Genomic DNA, 20,459 nt, shown 5'->3' with positions numbered 1-20,459 from the left:
TTAAGAGTACATGAATGCAACGAAAGAAATAAAGGACACTTGACAGGGCCGGGGGGGAGGGAGAGAGAGAGAGAGAAGCAAGGGTGAATTATGAGTCATTGAAAAGAAAACAGAGGCCAGTGGCTAGAGAGAGAGAGGATGATGGTGTTAAGGAGAAGGTGAGATGCTTTCGGCTCAGCTCGCAGAAACTGGCCTCGTCTATGCTGTATTGGGCAGCTAGGGGAGTAAACAAAGATCTTCGAACGTCTCCTCCTTTACTACCTTTTCGCTACACCAACCTCTTTTTTACTCCCTCTCTTACCCGTCCTAGGTTTAATTTTGCTCCTCTCGATTCTCAATTATCGAGCATCTCCATTATTTTATTCACTCACAGCAGCAGGCTCGCAGAAGGCGGAACAAGACACGCAAACTGCTTAATTTTCTATTTCCGAAGAAAAAAAGTTCTCTCCTTTTCTTTGTTTGATGATGGGGGAGCGGGAATCAGAAATCTGAGCTCCCTGCTCGATTCTCATCGTTAGTGCCTGTGTAGTTTCGTTGCTGGCTCAGAAGCTGAAATCTTTACCCGAAGAAGAATGTGGGATCTGAATGACTCGCCCGATTGGAGAAAGGACGAGGAATCCGAAGGTGGTTCTTCCTTGAAGACATCCATGGACGGAGACGAGTGCAAAGGGAAAAGGGTCGGATCTGTGTCGAATTCTAGCTCATCTGCTGTGGTAATCGAGGACGGATCGGAAGAAGACGACGGTGAGAGGAGCAAAACATTGAAGAAGAAAAGCAGTAAGATATTTGGGTTCTGCGTGAACCAGGACGAGTCCATGGATAGTGACCCACCCGTGACCCGGCAGTTTTTCCCGGTGGAGGAGGAGGCGGCGGCCGTCTCATCAGGCGGAGGGAGCGCGGCCTTCCCTCGGGCCCACTGGGTGGGCGTAAGATTCTGTCAGCCAGAAGCAGTCGGCGGTGCTGGTGGTGGCGGAGGAAAATCCGCGGAAGTGGCGTCGCAGCCGATGAAAAAAAGTCGGCGAGGACCAAGGTCGAGGAGCTCTCAGTATAGGGGAGTCACCTTTTACAGAAGAACAGGTCGATGGGAGTCGCATATATGGTTAGTCCTCTCCATTCCATAAAATGTGGCGCCAGAAACCATTTTGTTGATCTTTGTTTTTCACTCATCTGCCATCCAATCAAATTTTGATTCTTTTGGTTTTTTCGCAGGGATTGTGGAAAACAAGTGTATCTGGGTAAGACTATATATATTGGGCCATTTCTACGATCATTTATTTATTTTTATTTTTATTTTTATAAAAAAGCTTCCTTGACTTGTTGTTCTGAGCGGCTTAAAAAAATATTACTTTTGATGTCTGGATTGGGGGAGAAAAATACGGGGTGTGATAACTGACGATGAGATGGTTTTTGTCTGGGTAAATTTGTGTAGGTGGATTTGACACGGCACATGCAGCTGCTCGGTGAGCACTTGCTCTCTCTTCTTTACCAAAGCTTGTAATATTACTCTTCTATATCTTGGGAGACAATAAGATATAAAATTCATTCTGGAAAATTTAAGATTGAAATAAGAATACATTTGCCCATTACTTCTCTGAGCAGTGCATATGATAGAGCGGCTATTAAGTTCCGGGGAGTAGAGGCGGACATCAACTTCAACATTGAAGACTACGAAGAAGACTTGAAGCAGGTAATGATGAGAGAAAGAGGGATTCATGAACTGACGGAGCTGATCTTATCTTCTACAGTGTTTTATATAATTATATTTTAAGTTTTTTGGTCTGGTTGCTTCGGCTGAATGCCATAGATGAGCAATCTAACAAAGGAAGAGTTTGTGCACGTACTTCGTCGGCAAAGCACTGGGTTCCCCAGGGGAAGCTCCAAATATAGAGGCGTAACTTTGCACAAGTGTGGAAGATGGGAGGCTCGAATGGGCCAATTTCTTGGCAAAAAGTATATATACATGCTTATGTTTCTGGCTTCTCCTTGTTTTTGTGTATCCTTGCCCCATAACTATTAACGCCATTAAATTTATTCGCCAGGTACGTTTATCTTGGTTTGTTTGACACGGAGATTGAAGCTGCGAGGTATCTTCTGCTCCCAATACGGTGTCAATTTTTTCATCTTCCGATATCTGCCAAGCGTTAGGGTTTTGAAATTTTCATTCTTTTTCGGGTAACTCCCATAGGGCTTATGACAAAGCAGCAATAAAATGTAATGGCAAAGAGGCCGTCACTAATTTTGATCCCAGCATCTACGACAATGAGCTTAATTCTGGTAATCCATAACTAGGAACCGAACCAAAGTTATTCACTTCAGTATTTAGATTTCATTGTTGATAATAAAATATGCATCACATCGTTGGGCAGAATCCTCTGGCAACGCTGCGGATCACAATCTGGATTTAAGTTTGGGCAATTCGAGCTCAAAGCAAGCCCATAGTCAAGCAGTGGGCAACGATGCCCCGAACGCTGGAACTGATCATCACCACATGGCATCCGAATCTAGTTGGAGAAACAATGGAGGATTAATGAGGCCTAAGGTTGGTGTAAGATTTTAACATCTGACTTTTACTAATCGAACCATTTGAATTCAATGCTTTTTCCCCTCTTAATGTTGTTTGTAGTTGACACTGCCGGATGGTCAAACTCAGCTTCATTCTGCAGCACCTAGAGAAATGCAAAGATTTGGCGCCTACAGGACATCGAGAGAGCCTCAAATGCTCCACAGTTTTGTTCCATCGCATCTTCAGCCACCAAGCTTTCATGTGGGTGACCTACTTTTTCCTGATTTAATTAAAGGATCGATAATTTGCACATTACATTTCTCTGATTGTTGGCTCTTAAAAGAAAACTGTGGGAAATGCAGTTTCCAAGCAGCAGCAACGAAGGGCGGATAGGGAGTGATCTTTCACTGTCGATGAGCGAGAATCATCACCAGCAATCGGGGCCGCCGCCTCCTCTTCATCAAGCTCATTATATGGCAACTGCTGCAGCATCATCAGGATTCCCAACGCAGATTAATAGACTTTCCCAAGGATGGCTGCAGAAAAATGGGTTCCACACACTCATGAGACCCAAATGACCCACAATTTAGGATCTTTTTTCTGCATAGCCATTTTAATTAATCCCTATTTCCAAATTCTAATAATCTTTATCTTCTTTTTCCTTGGGCATACCCATTTAAATTACACACTGGGATTTGAGCGTGTAAAAAAAAAAAAATGGTTGCAGATTTAGAGCTTAGATTCTTGCTTTATGTAGTGTGCTTCATGCAGGAACAGACCTCAATAGGTTTTATAATTGAGGGTGAAACAAAGGGGATTGAAAAAGACGCTCCAAATTGGGAAACGGCAGCTGGGGTTTTGGTCAAACTAACAAACCGACGAAATCTTTAACTAGATATTCTTGTTTCTGAGTAAAAACTCATGATTCGTTGGTTTTCTACGTTCTATGGTATTTATGACGCCACATATTCTTTTCTTAAATTGCATTCGCGTAGACTGTGAAGCTCCGTCTGCTGTTATTTTGTGGCCTCTGGCTTAGGTGGAAGATGCCGGGCGTTGTTAAATTTGACAAAACAAGGCGACAAGTGGTGGCTTGAAGAAATGTGGAGATAGCTGTTGCGGTAGCGTAGACTGAAAGAAAATATACTATATATATATATTCAGACTTCACAGAGAGAGAAAAGCTGAGTAATTTACTATATTTTCCTAAAGTCTCTCGGAAATATCACGGGGGTGGTGATGTATAGTCTCCATCAACGGTGTCCTTTGAATCAGTTCTCTCGGACATAAGCAGTCAGACAAAGCTATTATGACGAGAGGGACCTATCATTGTTCTCCTAAAGCTTCAAAAGGACACCCATTCATTGGGTGCGAGTGACTGACACACAAGCACCAAGCCATAAAGCTCTAATGCCTCCCTCCCTCGCTCACCACTATAATCAATCACTTTTTAATCACCAAGGGGCAAATCGTGTTTAGATCTCTCGATAAAATATCATAATGCTAGGGTATGCCAGTACTGCATGTGATTTATAAAAATAAGAGGAAAAAAAAGAAGCTGGGGCCCTGGTTCCTAAAAGGGATGATGGGGAGTGAGGGTTTGATTATTTATGGGATTTGCCTTTATGGAAGAAGAGAGAGTAATTGGTTCATCGGGGGATATGCTTTGTGAGCGTGGGAGGGAACAGGTTCTGACCTGGTAATGTATGAGACCCGGTATTTAATGAAGTGTGTTATCCTGTTAGCTGCATAATTACACTCATATGAATATAATAATAATAATCCCACCCATTTGGGATGTGGTTGTAGTTAGGTGAAGTGAATGAAATAGCACGAGTGCTTCCATCATCACCAGCGTCACTCTAGATATTTTTAGAAAAGCAGGCACAAACTCGGCCATCCTCATTCCATGAAATTTTCATGCTTTTTTCAGATCAGAGTCAGACATTTATAATGTGGGCAACACCCTCGTCTTTTTGCCTACCATTTTTAATTCATGCCATACGGAGAAGGGAAAATTACCGACCCAATCCTACTTCCCTTGCCTAAATGAAGAGCCTGCTGTGAAGTGTGGGGGAAATAGGCTATTGGATTTCTGTGATGATCATGTTTGTGTGGGGAAGCAGGGAAAGCCAGGAAGGATATGGTAGGTTAACAAGAAAGTGGTCCAAACAGAAAATGCCAAGGGCCTTGATTTTACGTAAAGGGAAGAAGAGAACAAAAGTGGTAAACGTAATTGGTGAGAGAGAGGGAGAGAGCAGTACAAAGTGGCCGTGTCTTTCACTAGCTTCAGGCCCTACCTCTTCTTCCCCTTAGATCTCCTTTCCTTTCTCTTCTCTGCATCGCATCTACATGACACACCTCCCTCCCTCCCTCCCTCCCTGTGATTTAACGGCCGGAGGTTATTACAGACCAAAAGAAAGAAAACGCCAGGATAAGCAATTCAATCTGTCGATATTTTAACCATTTCAAAAGAGACAAATTTTTTTGCTGTATATAATCCATATCCATATATATATAATGTATAATAATTTGTAACAGTTTGTGCTATTTATAGGTCAACAGCTCGTTTCTTAGTTTCTGTGAATACGCCCGGTGAATAATGAAGTGCATGTTGAAACTTGAAAGTGATAAAAAAAAGTGAAAAGGTATAGTGAAATGAAATTATGAGCAATGAAGAGTGACTGGATGAACATTGTATGGAGACAAAGGGAAAGAGGGGGGGGGGGAGGGGGAGAAATCAGAAAACAGGGGATGGTGGGGGGTATATATGCAAAGAGTAAGACAAGGGTAAGAAAAAGGGAGTAAAGCAGAAGATGAATAAGGAAAAGGTTTGGGTGGAGACCACCTTTTGTTCCAATGAGTGTTTCCGTTTATGGGATTTCCTCAACGGTTGCGATTTGATCGTGGCTCTACACCTTTAACTCGTTTATTTTGAATTTATAAAACAAATAAGGAGGTTGGGTCGCGCGTGTGATTGGCGCCGGGTTCCAATCTTTTAATAATTAATATGATAATTGAGAAGTTGTTGTGGGGATGTATAGTGCATATATGAACCACAATTGCAAAAACTCGTGATCCGAATTCCGTCCGACTAAGCTGGTCTCATCCAATGCATATAAGCTTTGCAATGAAATTAGATCAGACAAGATCAAACTGGCTAGTTGGCTTAAACCAGCTTTCAGCCTAAGTGATTACATGAATTTTTTTTTTTTATATTCTGTAATTTGGATGTTGCTTTGCTTTTTATTATTGTTGAATAATATTGGAGATTCTTGCAAAGTTACAATTGAGTTTCAATGTTTTGTGATGATTTTTATATGATTATAAGTATTCTTTATTATCATTTTTTTGGTACAATTATTTTAATTGTGTTTATCAAATTAAAATCTTGTAGCTCATAAAAAAAAACAAAAAATAGGTCTTGGAATACTTGAACCAGTTTAGACACTTCGGCAAATCTGACCTTGTCCAGCCTAACCTTAGGTTAGAATCGAACTAGACCAAATTGTCAAGTGGATGCATGATTAGCCCGGTTCCATATAAGCTATGCACATTCCGAATAGAAACAAAAGAAGAGCAGGTAATGTACCAGGATTTGTCGAATTACTTATTTCTAGTTCAATTTTTTTAAGGGGTGAGTTTTAAAAATTTTAGGTTTTTACTTTATAAGAAGGTTTTCCGGCTCCCTCGTAATAAGCCTTCAAAAAAAAAAAACTCATTTATTTTTTGTTGTAAATTACAATTTTCATTTAATCTAAACTTCTTATATATTTGGTTAAAAAAAACTTCTTATATCAATTTTCAATTAAAAAACTAACAGAAAACAATGATTTAAAACTAAAAACTTTAAATATCATTGAATAAATTAAAAAAAACACGCAAATACATTTATAAATGTCTCCATAAATGAATTTTTCAAAAAAATTAAACAAAAATAGAAACCTCAATAAATGCCAAAATTTTACACAAAATTCGAATCAATTTGATTGTTATGATATTCACAAACTTGAAAAATGACATCGTAATTATTTAAAATGATAATTCTAATTGTTTTGATATTGATATAGTAGTAATATTGGGGAAGTTTAACCCAGCCCCACCTCCTCCAATAAGCGGGCCAATTTTCGGAGGTCGAATATTTTACTTCTGGGTAATGATATGTAAGATTTAAAACTTATATTTATATTATTTATTATTTTGGATTCTGGAACTTAATTTATTACTTCAGACATTTATTTATGTATTATCCTATGAAAAAACTTGAAAAAATTTTGAAGCACCTATGCAGGCTCTCGACCTCAACCCTTGAACTCTTGAGAAAATTGACAAAAATTAGAGAAATACAAACTTGCGGACTTTATTTCATGTGAGCCAGGACCATAATTAAAGGTTAGCCTTACCTGTTTGGTCTCTTGTTGCATCCCTTTCACCATTCACTCACACAAGCTACGTACTCCTCTGCTTTCTCCCTCTCACTTCCTTTTCACTTTCCCTTTCTGGAATCCCATTGCCTTCCTCCTCCTTTATATTACTCTTCTTTTCGTTAACTTCACAATAGGAAATAGGTTTCACATGCAACATCCCATTATGTAATTCGTTTCCCTCCTTCTACTCTCTAGCTGCCGTACGCTTATCTATCCTTCAATTTTTAACAGGAAAGCCAGTCGTCATCAGCTTATACCATAGATCTAGATATGCGTGTGTGCGCGCGCGCGCGCGCACATATTCTCTCTTCTGTTTTTTAATCCCAGAGCCATTTGTATACATATATATGCTCCCATGAATCTACTTAAAAAGGAAATCATCGAGAGGTTGGCAAATCTGCGATCAATGCTGGAAGTTAATTTGATGGGAATTGAATTATATATGAGAGTTGCAAAAGAATATGGTCCATGAATCTGCAAACTTCATAAAGAAGTTGGGTGGGTTATCATAAAGTAATGGGGAAAGATCATTTATTCCTTTGGCCCTACGTTAAGACGCTGGACCACAAATGGGTGGGGCACTCTCCCTTACGAGCGCAACACCTAGAACTCTAGAAGCTAAGCCCCTTTGGATGGTCCCCCACCTTTTGCCTCCACGTTATTAATTTACATTTTTATCGCTCACTGTTGTTTTCCACCGTTTGCTTGTCTGCGATTTCGGCGTTGGCAAACGTTGTTTTGTTCATTTCTACGGAGGCATTATCAGTTTGCTGATTCCAGGTGCTTTTCCTTAATTTCCACTTTGTTAATTTTGTCCACATCAGACGATCCATTCCACACGTCAATCCTGCCATCTCTGTTTCTGGTTGCATTAGCTGTTGTTTTAAGTTATGCTACTGATCGGGTAAGTCTTTTATGCACATGGAAACAAATTCAGGTTCGACGACGAAGTTTGGGGGCATTTGGAATGCTCAACAAATGGAATTGAAAACTGTCTCTAATAGTTTTTGTAGTTAGAAAAACGTAATTCTAAAGACAAAGTAGAAAGTTTTGACATGGCTACGCAATTCCTACTATTGCTACGAATCCAAAAGTGAGAAACACACCGGATTTGAAATCAAACACAGGAAACCCTTAAGTCATCACATTAAAAAGGAAAAAACTTGAAGAAAATAAAACGAGTGCAGGTGAAAACTTGTGCAAGGCACTGGTTAATGAAAGTGAGACGAAAGAGTATGAATATAATGGTATGTAAGAAGGAGATAATATCTCGAAGGGGATTAACGTGGCAATGAATAGGGTTTGCGTCACGGGGTGGTGCCATAGCTCCCAGAAGGAAAGGTATCTATATAGGATGCATGGTACCCAGTTACGTACAGATAGGATGTGTGTGCGGCGCGCGCTTTTTCCTGTGTGAACCCTCTTTCGTTTTTATAGTCTGTTTCCTACAAAGTGGCCTTGCTTCCATATGAATCTCAAACATGGTGGACTCCACACACACACACACACGCTTTCACGTTGTTAGTTCTCCACTTAACTCATAGATTAATCCCATTCTAATGCCGAATTATACAACCAAACATTTATAACATATCCTCAGATATTTCCTCTCTTCGTTACATGTGAGAAACAATCGAGCAGTTTGTCTTGGGCAGCCAGGGTACCTTATCAGATACTAACTCTTATTTTTAATATAAAAATTAGTTGGCTAATTTGAGTAGATTAAACAAACTAGTTAAGTTAGTTATTTGTAATAGATACATGTTGTTTTCTCTAAAATACTATTGTTAATTATGTGTATTAATTAGAACTATTATTTAATAAAATATTTAATACATATATAACTACTACAAGGACTATCTTGAAAAAAAGAATAAATATGAAAAATAAAATAGATTGGAATCTTATATTTAAAACAAAATTAAATATTAAACTAGTTTTTATATTAAATATAAAAAGTATGATATACATATACATATTAGATTTACGACTATTTTGTTACAATTTTCCCATTCTATAAAAAGGGGAAAAAAAAGTTACAGTAACAAAATGAGCATATATGTTGTCACAAAAACGAAATAACAAAAGCTTATATATGTGTTTGTGTTTAGGTACCCACTTGGTGGTGAAGTGTCGGCAAACAGTACCGAAATTGTTTAAAGACGTGTGTGGGCAAATAGAGAAGAATATTTGTCACATCAATATAGTTCATCAGTCGTTGCTCCAAAGGCATGCGTCTGTTTGTTGTCCTCGACACAGCCAATAAAGATTTTTTGTTTTCCCCAATGATCACCCAACTCTCTCTTTCTTTATTGTTTTTAATGAGAGCCAACAGTAAACTCCACTCTTAATCTGCCATCCCACAGGAGATGTCACTGAGACAACATGGGCACAGTACGAAAAGATAGAGGATGGCTTTAGGTGAAAGTCTCATAAAAGTGGTTTTAGACAAGACAATTATCTTTAGCCAGTCGTTTCCCTTAAGGTGGTATCATTACGGAAAGCTACCCGGCAAATTAATCAATGCTTTTGATGTGAGACCTACCTTCTCTTCCCCATAATTATATTTTTCTCATGGCATCCGCTCTAATAATTAGCGTGAGAATTTAAGACGTGATCCGAAAAAGTTTTGCGTAATGGGACTGATATTGTTAGAGTAATTTTGGTGAGCACGACAAGAGTTATAAATTGGAAAAGAGAAAAGGACACAACTCTATATATCCCTTTCAGGGATAACTTGCATATATATATATATATAAAATACCACACCACACACAAGAAGAAAAGAAGAGAACGGGGGAAGAAAGCTTGTTCCGTTATTTATGTTAATCTTTCCACTAATTTTGCCGTGCGTTGTGTCCTTGACGTCTAGATCAAGGTTATAAACTAAGTATGGTCGTTAACGAGAAGAATAACTTTGTTCCTCATTTGTCAAGACTGAAGATTTCTTCACCTACTTGTCAAGCAAATTCCTTCTTTATTGGCTTAGCTTCAGGAAATCAAGCAAGTAAAATCTGAAAAACTGACGGAGTAACAAGCAAGCGCTTAACAGAGAAACCTTAATCACTTAACGTGAAGACTTGATATTACTCGTTTAGAGGTACTCTAGTTAAGCAGTCATCCAGAAGAGAAAGCAAAAATTAAAAGGTCCCATCTCACTATTAATTTGCAGCCTGATAGATCTGGACCAAATTAACTAGCAGCGAAGATTAATGTCAATCACATATAATAACAATACTCAAAAGGTTCCTCCAAACGCGATGTCAGATCGTTGCGGGTTCATTTCAGCTTTCACTTTCCTTGAACGATGTTAAACGGTCATATATGACTACATTGATATGAAGTTCATTACACATGCATGCTGCCTGAGCACGGAGGAGAGTTCACGCAAGTGCTTTTTCCTAAGATAGAAAAAGGAAAAATCGAAGGCCTCGTTACCTTAATGGAGGCTCATAAATCATTTCTTTTGATGGCCAACGACTCTTATGAAACCTTTAATTTTGCCAATAAATATGATGGAGGAATAGAGACCAATTAACAGGAAAAACACTATTTTTGGTGATGCTTGTCAAAGACGCCTAATCTCTAAGATAGTCGATATTTTCCTGGTGCGTCAATCAGAGAGGTCTACGAATGTCTAATACAGGGAAATGAATGACTTTTCCTCAATTTTCCAACTGATTGTTTTGTCCAAAAAGAGGGACGATGCCTAGATGATGCTCTGGTCCTAATGAGCACCGAAAGAATAGAGGGTGGCCGAAACGGCGAAACCTACTTGGTCCCATAAGAAGCAAAAATTGGAATGGTTTGAAATGTCTTGATGGGTTCTTTTCTTATTTGCGTGGGTTTGCTGAATTCGATGGACTTTTGGGGTGCACTGTTCTTTCTTTTATTGGAACAAGTTTGGAGTTTAACGCAAGCTCTTCCTCACCTACCTCACAAGTCATAGCTGATGTCATTGCATGCCATATCTTCTCTTTGCCAGGCTAAAGCGTGATGGTCATGGATAAGTAACTCAAAAAATCATTTTGTGTGAGAATTCTGTTCTCTTGCTTCTATGGAACACTACTGAGTACTGTGTAATCAGAGCTGATATTGATTCTATGCCTTTTATTGCAATTTTGAAGAATGGAAGAACACTGATACCTGAACATAGATGCCCTAGGTGTTTAGGCCGCCAACTAAAATTGGTATGAAGGAACTCTTTCAATGCAAATTTAGCCTACGCGTCTAAACCAGAACGTAACACTCTCTTCCTTTTAAAGGAGTGAAGCCTAGAAAGAATACCTGTTGCGTGTTTTCTCATTTCTGTTTCACACACTGGGCCAAAAAAAAAGAGAGAGGAGAGAACTGTTTTAGGAGCATGGTGTACTTTTCAAGGCAATTCTCTAAGTCCGCTAATTAGATGGGCGAGTCCATTTCTTCTAAACAGAACTCGGAGTACCTGTTGTATAACGGTGTTTTTTTTGGCAATAAGGTACTTTCTTAACCTTGTAAAAAAATTGTGCTTCCTGATAAAGTTAGGCTAGGGGTAGTTTTTTTTTTTTTTTTTTTCCGGGTCAAAAGCAGGATAGGGATAGTTTATATTCGATCCTTTCTCCTTTTTGGTTTTGTTTCTCATTAAGGCGTGTCCTGACAAGCAAACACAAGTTCCCTGTTACCTGAGACTCTCTCCTTAAAGTTCTACATTATAATTTCCAGGTGAGGCCGATCCACTTAATTGATATTTTATTACAAACCAAATACATTTTCAGTTTAGTCAACATACATCCAAACAGTGTATTAAGAAAAAATGTATCAAAAAACATACATCCAGGCAGTTGATTACAAATCAAATATTTACCTCACTCGTGAATAAATGTTTTGGATATTTGTTTTAAATAACTTTAAGCCTTAGATGCCTTGCGATTTTTCATGAAAATGGAGGGATAGATATTTTCATGCTTCCCTTACTCTGAAAGGAAGCACTAATTCCTATTGTGTACCATGCAATTAAAATGGAGAGTTTTTTATGCTCCTTTTCTCGAATCTTGTTTCGCTCATGTTAAATATGATCTTGAGTCCGCCAAAATCCTTTTAGCTAGATATATATATATATATATATCATATAATGAAATTTCTTTTCTAAGACCTTTTACAGATTGGGCCGCTACGTTTAACATCATATCGGATCCAATTCATAATGTAATTCGGAAAGCCTTTCTTCATATTTCCCAAACCTTGCTTCAACAACGGCAAGAAAACCACGCTGACCCTCCGAGGCACCTAAAACTATCCACTTTTACAAAAAAAAAAAATTTTTAAAAAAAACGATTATATAACATGTTTCCCCTGTTTTCATCCCTTTTCCTATCTTGCTCTTCGCTTCTACCAGAACGAAAGGGGAGCCCGGCCATCTATTCTTTTCGTAATATACATGCTACAGACACAAGTGCACATTTGATTCAAATAATCAGTAATCAGTAAAACGATCAAGTGTAGGAAGGCACCGGCGGATATTGGGAGATCTCAGATATGAAGGAGATGATAGCGTAGATTGATATCATCTGTAAGAAGAACCTGCAAGATGAAAAGCAACTATTATCAACTGTGCCTAAAAACATAATTGCACTCAAGGATTTGTTGATCTCCCTTTGACTGGCATCTTGCTAACCGATTAAAAAAAATAGCAATTGAATCGTGTAGCATCATAAAAATAAAGAGCTAAGCTTATATTATAAGGGTAGGTAAGAATCCCTCCTTCGCTTCCTGACAATGAATAGGCCATAGGGAAGGATGAATTGTAATAAGGCATCTCCTAGAAGAAACAATAGGAAGAAATTAACAGAAATAGAGATCAATCAGTGAAGAGAAATGGCCACAGGTGAACAAGAGCTAGAGATTACAACCAGATGCTACTGACTCATCAGGAGTTTCTCTCCTTCTGGGGAAGCAAAGTTTAAATGGCAACAAGATAGCACGAATCAAATTCATGAAAAGCTAGAAATTCACTGTAGACAAAAATACAAAGTCTTACATTTGGAATGCATGTCAAATACAAAGCGCACCCATGTCTAGCGTCCCTCCATCATCATATTCGTGTATCACATCATCTCTAGCAGGAACACCTTTCTTTCCCTGCTTCTTTTCTTTCCTACCCTTCCTAGTGTCGGCCGCTTGGTTGCTGATACAATAATAACATATTCAACACAAAACAATTTATTGTGCAACCCTTCAAAATTACATTCTCAAAGTCGGCCAAAGCATATTAACCAACATAAAATTCAACGAAGGAGAAGCAAACTCTTGAAATGAGCTATTTGAAAAACTCCAAGGAAACAAAATCTGCATAGATGAAAAGGACTACAGAACAGTCTAAGATACATACACAACTAACTTAGCAGATTGTCTCCCCAAGGCTGTACCACAACAAGCTTTGTATTTCTTTTTTGACCCGCAAGGGCAGACCTTGTTTCTAGGAATCTTCTGCATACCAAAACAGCAGGGAAAAAACAAGGATAGTGTAAAAGAAATCAAGATATCAGAATGGAGTGCACGCATAGCACATTTATATAACTCCTTTGGGGAGAGTGAGTAAGAAAAAGAAACCTTATCATTTCTTTGCAATCTGTTGTCGCCATTGATCTTTGTGGAGTTATTCTTGGACTCATCATTGGTGGGGGTAGCCCCTATTGTTTCTTCTTTTTTCTTATTTTCATCGCTGACTGGACATCCTCAGAAATTAAAGGAAAAAATTAGCATAAAGTCAAAAAGTAATTTTCCTTTATTATTTTCTCTAGGTGAGGGAGGAAGATGGGAACTTGGAGAATATTAGAGTGGAAATGATGCTCATAATTGCTCATGTTAAATAGTAATGAATAAACAAAGGTATGCCTGAAATATACCAAACCATAGGTTACTGGGGAAAACATTATTTTAAACAGAAACTAATGCTTGTCAAATGTCAAGTCCTTTAAACAAAATAGAAAATGCAAAACTCACTGATTGGCCATTACCAGAAGCATCAGTCAGGCTGGGAGGGGAATCAGACTTTGTAGAGCTCTCTTCTGTTCCTCGTTCTGCTATTAAGAACTCTATTGCGGCATCAACATCTCCGTTCACTTGTTTCAGAATCTGTCATCAAGAAGACATATTTTAAATACACCTGAAAGTTGCATGCAACGTCACTTTCTCAAAAAGTACCAACAGGCAAGATATCTCCCTGAACTGAAATCTTAGTCATGGAACCCAAGAAGCATAAACATGAACGGAGACAGTAAGAGAGAATGCGCACTTCATCACCTGTTCCACTTTTGCAGCACTTTCACATCCACTCCCTACCATGACAAGCTTTATGGACCCTGACTGAAAGGTTTCCCCGCCACCTTGCCTGTGAGACTTGTTGGCCGTGACTTTTGCTTGATGTGATGTTGCTGAAAGATCAGCATCAGCCTTTCACAAACTAGAATTGATCAGGCAGTAGCTAATACAGCTAAAAATTTTACTGTGCACAGATTTTAGGGTAATGCAAAATGAAATTTTAACTTAGGAGTTGGGAGACAGGATTCCATTCTAGACCTTGATCACAATTGGCCTTGCAGGCCCATCACCAGGATCATTCTTTAACCGCACACTATTATAGTGTTCTCCATCATGATAAGACCTGGAAAAGGATACTTACACCATCAAAATTCATATGCCAGATGAGTAAAATTTTGTATAGGTTACAACATAGAAATCAAAAAATTGTTCCCAGACAGACAAGCTATTGACAAGGATGCTCCGAAACATAGTTACAAGCACAAATAGTTTACTTGATAGTAGACAATGTTGTATTCCCCTAAACCAACAAAATGGCATAGTTTACTTGATAGGATACCATTAGTTACTTATTAAGCAAATCGAATCAAGAGTGTCTGCAATAAAATAAGGCTTAAATAACAATAGAATCCAGTCCTTGTTAAAATCATCAATGGAATTTTTCATCAAGAGACAAGGAATGGGTGTTTGTAGCTTGCTTTTGTCAATTTTTCTAATAAATAGCTCCAATGATATATATATATATATATATCAGTTACAAGTTGCTTCATATGCCCAGGACTAATTATCATTCGTCATACCACAGATGCAAGTCATCAGTATTGTGCTGCTATTACTTATTTAATAATATATATGGATTTGAAGAAGGAACAAAAGGTAACTAGTTGAACACTAAAAACAGCTGTCTGAACTAAAGTATTTTTCAAGAATAGGTTGCAGCACAAATTGCACAATTATGTAAGCAAATGCAGTTACAAAACTGTATGTTCAATAATACTTACAAATGGATCATACGAGCTCCACAGCCATTGAAATTTCTAATGTACCAACGAGGAGACATGTTCTGTTTCCAGAAAACCAATGAACGTGTGAATTACCAGATAACAATATACAGAAACTATCCAACATCTTAGAGGAGCCTGTCTCCTCGTGTATGTGTCGCTACACATGTTTGTCTTCACAATAATGAACACATGAAGAAATTGCATGGAAAACATGATATAAGGTGCAATCCTCCACCATGGAATTTCATTCCAGTTAAAATATGAATGACTAAACCAATAATCAGTATGAACATAAGTAAAAATGAGATGGGGAATATCATTAGGAAGCATTAGTTATTACTACTACCAACCCGGTGAATGCATATATTACTGTGTGTTACGAGAGAAGCTGCCTGCAATTCCATATGTCCAGCCCATGTGCCATCATTTTGCATGGATTGGCAGTATTCCTCAAATGGGACCTCATCCTCAATAAAGGGCTCAAATATGTCCCGGTTGTCCTGTTAATTACAGCTTCAAAACCAGATTATGACAAGAGGGTTTCAATCAGAAAAGAGAGATAACTGACGTGAGAAAGGAAGCTTTCAAGCTAGAAGAAGAAAATTAGCAAGCGATGCTCTGTCAAGTAAATCTATATAGCAATTAGAACGATGTCTTGCAGCTTGATGTTTTTTTTGGCACGCACAACAATTCACAAACACACTAAAATGGCCTTAATCAATTGTTATATAAATTAAAATAACTACCACTTAGAAAAGCAGGCTTGCAGTAAGTTGGAAAACCACAACCCTTGCGTTCTTCAAGCCATCAGCAATAATCACCTAACAACTGAACCTATAACTGTCTAATATAATATCATAATCAACATTTATTTTGCATCACTTTCATTCTAGTGTTCTACCATCTTTCCTTACTAGCTTAGTTTTAAACAATCAGGTTATTTACTGCATGAAGTTTCTTACTCAATCTTTCATGTTCCCCAATTGATCATCCTTCTTCATGTGACTCTGTGTGGGGGGGGGCCCAGAGGGGTTTTTTTTTTTTTTTTGGGGGGGGGGGGTATGCATTTCAAGTAATGGCTTTCATTTATCGTACTGTTATGAAGAATAGCATAACAAAGAAGAGGGGAAATGGATTGATGACATCAAATATGCCAGCTATGAATTTCATAGTTCATGCGCATCAAATTTATCAAATAAACAACATTGAAACAAGATTCTACAAGAGTAATCATTAAAATATTGGCTCCAAAAAGGCTATGAAAGAATCGTAATGCTTCTTTTCTTTTTCATAAACAACATACCATAATATGTTTTACTACCATGCTCCGATACTTTTGATGCTCCTCCTCATTACCTTCCAATTGATCAGCAAGGGCTCTACATAAGAAAGATCCACAAGATGCGATCAATTGTTCTTCAACCATCGGTATACACAGACATTAATAGATAACAAGTATTACAGTGACATACTAATTGAGATAGAAGCAAGATCCCATCTGACAAGGCCAAGATCTTAGGGCTCTATCTAACTCAGTTTCACAAGAGTAGATGTCATGAAAGTTGATGCTTTGGGAACAAATGAAAATACCTAGTATGTAATAAAGCACGGAAACTTCCTCAAGTATTTTCACATATCACATGTCATGGATGGCGAACGCAAATAAAAGTGAGACATAGGGGCTAACCTGAAGAAACAATTACCATCAGCAGTCACTTCAATAATCCGAAGGCCCAACATATCCAGCTGAGAGCGTAACTGGGAAACATCAACTTGTTTCCCTTGCTTCTTGATCTGCCATCCAACAGAATAGGGGTTTACTCACTGCCAGCATATAAAATAACATCACTTATCCCTAGAGCATAACATTTGGATTTAGTACAGACCACATTGGTTGCGAAGGTTCATTATTCTATGGTTTCCAATATTTTTACTTCGAAAAACAGCTAAATTTTACTTTAAAGTCATCAACTGGCAGTTGTAACTTTTCTAGAGGTGCAGGCTAACCTCCCACGTATAGAAAGTCAGAGATGGCAGATTCAATTTGCCTTCCAGAAACAACTTGTTCAGCATTAAGACACCATGCTATTGATATGATGCAAGAAGAACTTGGGCAGTCCGATAAGTCCGGGAAGAGTAGGCTCAGAACAGAGCAAAGGTCGCACAATAGTCCAATGAGCCCAATATGGAAGAAACAGCAATAGGGAATCAGAATGAGGCCGTGGTGAGTCCTGAAGGGTTGAAGAGGAAAATTACCATCTTTAACTCAAGATTACCACTTGCACAGCGAGCCAGAGAATTATGCAGTCCATGATTGAGAATGTTTGGGAGAATAATTAAGCCGTTATGCCATTGCCAGTTGTCCTCTTTACCGTTTTTTGTTGAGTGTTATCCGTTACTTGTTAAGTATAGTAGGAAGCACCGGAAAGGTAGTACAAAGTTTGTTTTCCCGAATCCATGCAGCAAGGGTGTGGAGTCATATTCCCTTCGCTCGCAACAAAGCAAAGTTATGCTACTTTTCATAACCCTTCATATCATTAATATGGAATCATCAATATTCAGAATAACAAGAATTTTTAAGTGTTTTGTTTGGCCTGAACAGGAACCATATTACAATTGATTTCCTCATTAGTTCTTTCACTCTGATCCAATAATGTGTACGGCTCCTGCTTGTCAGTTATCGCCTATGGAGAATTCTAAACTCAAGTAGGGGTAAACAACAGAAAGGCTTGAAGATATGCCGAAAATACATAGCTGACGCAATCTCAGAGGCTGCTTTAGGATATTCTATACCCACTTGATCATAATTATTTAGTTTTAACCTCCAGTTGAAGGTAAATTAACTGCACCACAGCATCAATTACTACACATTATAGAATGGTGAACCAAATGCTGGAATACAAATTCAAATGCCTCAACCACACATGCTCTCAACTAACGGTGGCCTATCCTAAGTAAGACATTATGATACTGTGAAGCTCTGAAATTCCCAAGTACGAATGATGGATTGGAAATATCGACATATTAATGATTATGAATATTTCAAATCTTAAAGAGTGAATCAAACAAACGCAGGAAAACACGAGTATGAATCTCCGTATGTTAATGATTATGCGTACTTTAAGTCCTGAGGAGTGAATCAAACACAAGAATACTACATAGAAGCATACATGTGGACGTGGTTGTTTCTTGGATGGCTTCTGCTGCTTTGGTTTAGCCATCTCCTGCTCCTGCTCCTCCAAACAAAGAACCAGAGATTTCTATGATAGCCCCGGAGGTCGCCTGGTTGAAGCTCCAGCGATGAATATCCGCTTCCAGTATAGGCCCCACTCAAATTAGTGGCCCATGGACTTGGTGAATATCGTTTGCATAAATACAAGCAGTCCGTGGGCTTCATGAATTGTGATTTTAGGCCACCTCCACCCAACAGGATCCAAAAACACCATGAGCCCGTAAATAGGTGGCCGGCTTGATCGTGAGAATGTGTTACATGCACCGAACGTGCTTTTCTTTTTTCGGAGACCAGGGGAAACCATTCTCAGAATGTCAGGCCGAAAAAAAAAATGAAAATCAAATCGGATATTTACTTTTCTCGGTAGTGAATGAAGGAAGATCCGTCCAAATGAAGAACGAGCGCATCCTCGATATTGTTGAGATTTCTGGCAAAAATATATATATTTTGAGATTAATAATTTCCCCCCAATCCCGAGTATCTGTTCTTCTATGAAATGTGGCAGCTATTAAATTTTTCTGCCGCAGCAACGGTTAATTAATGGAGGATTATTTGACTAAAATAAGAATTAATGATTACTTAATCTAAGTGTCCTTCGTTCACAAGAAAACCATTTCTTGGAATCTTTTTATGTTTTGGCCGAATATTTCGGCATTTATGGAGTTACCAACGTATAGAATATACACATCAGGGACAGATCATACAGTGAAGATGTTAAGATACTTCGTAACTTTCGCATACAGGCACTGCAATTATATTTTCAGACCTCCAGAAAATCAGAAAAACACCCAAAGATGTTGTCCAGCCAAAACTTGCAAACCCAATATGCCACGTGCCTGGTCCACGGCAGGGGCGCCCGGGGGTATGGAAGAAACATAACTGAGCTCTGTGCTCACAAGAATATTTAAATTTGTTCGTGAAAAAAATCAACAAGAACTATATCTGCAAAGCAAAACTAAAACTGATTGAGTGTTTGAGATAAATGTTAAAAGCTATTTGCCTATCACCCCAGCAGATAATGGAAGCAGTGATGCCATAAAATCTCTCCTCTTTTTTTTTTTTTGTCTTAATGAATCGTATGGTTCAAATTACAGAAACGAGTTGCAAGGCCATTTTGGTGAATGGAGTAGACGAAAAGCAAGAACAGGAAAAAGAAACTGAGAGAAGGAGAGAATAAGTGGGAAGACTGGGGCCACCTGCAGAAAAATAAACACACATTGGGGCTAACAGGATATTATTATATGATCATTATTTAACTGAATTGGACGGTAGGTGGTCACATTATCAGAGATTCAGAATAGTACCACAAACTGAGAGACCCCAGTTCCCACATTGAATTTAATTTAGTAGCACAACCACGCCATGCAATCACAGGTGGCATGGAATCCAATGTTCCCCTCCAAAATTTTCCCTTTTATTTTTTCCATAACGCACGAGAGCAACTTTATCCAGCCCCAACTAAAGAAGCAAATAATAGAGCCAAGTGCTGACTATGAACATCACCCACCCCCGGGCTAATAATAATCTGTGTTCCAAAAGAAACTGAGATTTGCTGCATAATAAGCTAATTAATTAATTACAATGAATTGATATAATGCAAACCGCTCAACTGAACGACTCGTCATCAAACTCGTCATTATTGTTAAAGTGAAGGCTACGAAAGTTTAGAGAAGGATGCTAAGAGTAGTACTCAAGCCTAAATCGCTTTCTTTGCACTTGGATTTCTGTTGACGAGCCATTCTAACTAGAAACCAGTTGTTTTTTTGTTGTTGCTAACTAGCAAATCAGTCAGTTTTTCTTTCTTCATTCCAAGCTAATGTGACCCCTCAATAAATTATTAGTTAATCGATCATTTTAAGCTTGCATATATATCTTTTGTTCTATGTTACTCAACACCCACTACCTTCTCTTTTTCAAACATCATATGTACGTAATGGTTGATGATAAACACCATATATTTAAATCAAAAGTGTTTTTAAGAATCTCATTCCCAG

The 20,459-nt window shown here is 38.3% G+C and overlaps 2 protein-coding genes across 7 annotated transcripts; one reads left to right on the top strand and one right to left on the bottom strand.

The window, feature by feature from the left end:
- On the top strand, nucleotides 1–3,484 carry LOC114722280 (floral homeotic protein APETALA 2). The gene is made up of 10 exons (XM_028908269.1): nucleotides 1–1,099; nucleotides 1,210–1,235; nucleotides 1,430–1,460; nucleotides 1,600–1,687; nucleotides 1,805–1,950; nucleotides 2,040–2,084; nucleotides 2,186–2,274; nucleotides 2,367–2,539; nucleotides 2,624–2,764; nucleotides 2,866–3,484. Exons 1-10 carry the CDS (start codon nucleotides 573–575, stop codon nucleotides 3,079–3,081), a joined length of 1,482 nt encoding a protein of 493 aa, XP_028764102.1. The 5' UTR covers nucleotides 1–572; the 3' UTR covers nucleotides 3,082–3,484.
- An 8,752-nt stretch (nucleotides 3,485–12,236) lies between these two features.
- Nucleotides 12,237–18,890, bottom strand: LOC114722235 (OTU domain-containing protein 3). 6 transcript variants are annotated; one of them, XM_028908203.1, is made up of 13 exons: nucleotides 18,404–18,890; nucleotides 17,241–17,464; nucleotides 16,921–17,027; nucleotides 16,537–16,612; nucleotides 15,584–15,733; nucleotides 15,231–15,292; nucleotides 14,488–14,572; nucleotides 14,212–14,361; nucleotides 13,926–14,043; nucleotides 13,519–13,643; nucleotides 13,298–13,392; nucleotides 12,947–13,093; nucleotides 12,237–12,489 (listed from the first exon to the last, which is right to left on the bottom strand). In XM_028908203.1, the coding sequence occupies exons 2-12, from the start codon at nucleotides 17,304–17,306 to the stop codon at nucleotides 12,961–12,963; spliced, it is 1,167 nt and encodes a 388-aa protein (XP_028764036.1). In that variant the 5' UTR covers nucleotides 17,307–17,464; nucleotides 18,404–18,890; the 3' UTR covers nucleotides 12,237–12,489; nucleotides 12,947–12,960. The 6 variants fall into 6 exon arrangements, with proteins under 6 accessions (XP_028764036.1, XP_028764035.1, XP_028764037.1 ...); XM_028908202.1 differs by having other exon boundaries at nucleotides 13,298–13,395; nucleotides 18,404–18,886; XM_028908204.1 differs by having other exon boundaries at nucleotides 13,298–13,395; nucleotides 13,519–13,634; nucleotides 18,404–18,879.
- Between the last annotated feature and the right edge of the window lie 1,569 nt (nucleotides 18,891–20,459).

This window comes from Neltuma alba, unplaced genomic scaffold, assembly GCF_004799145.2.
Source record: "Neltuma alba isolate B1F8T4 unplaced genomic scaffold, ASM479914v2 tig00012088_pilon, whole genome shotgun sequence".
Taxonomy (NCBI): Eukaryota; Viridiplantae; Streptophyta; class Magnoliopsida; order Fabales; family Fabaceae; genus Neltuma; species Neltuma alba.
This window is presented reverse-complemented; position numbering and strand designations above follow the sequence as displayed.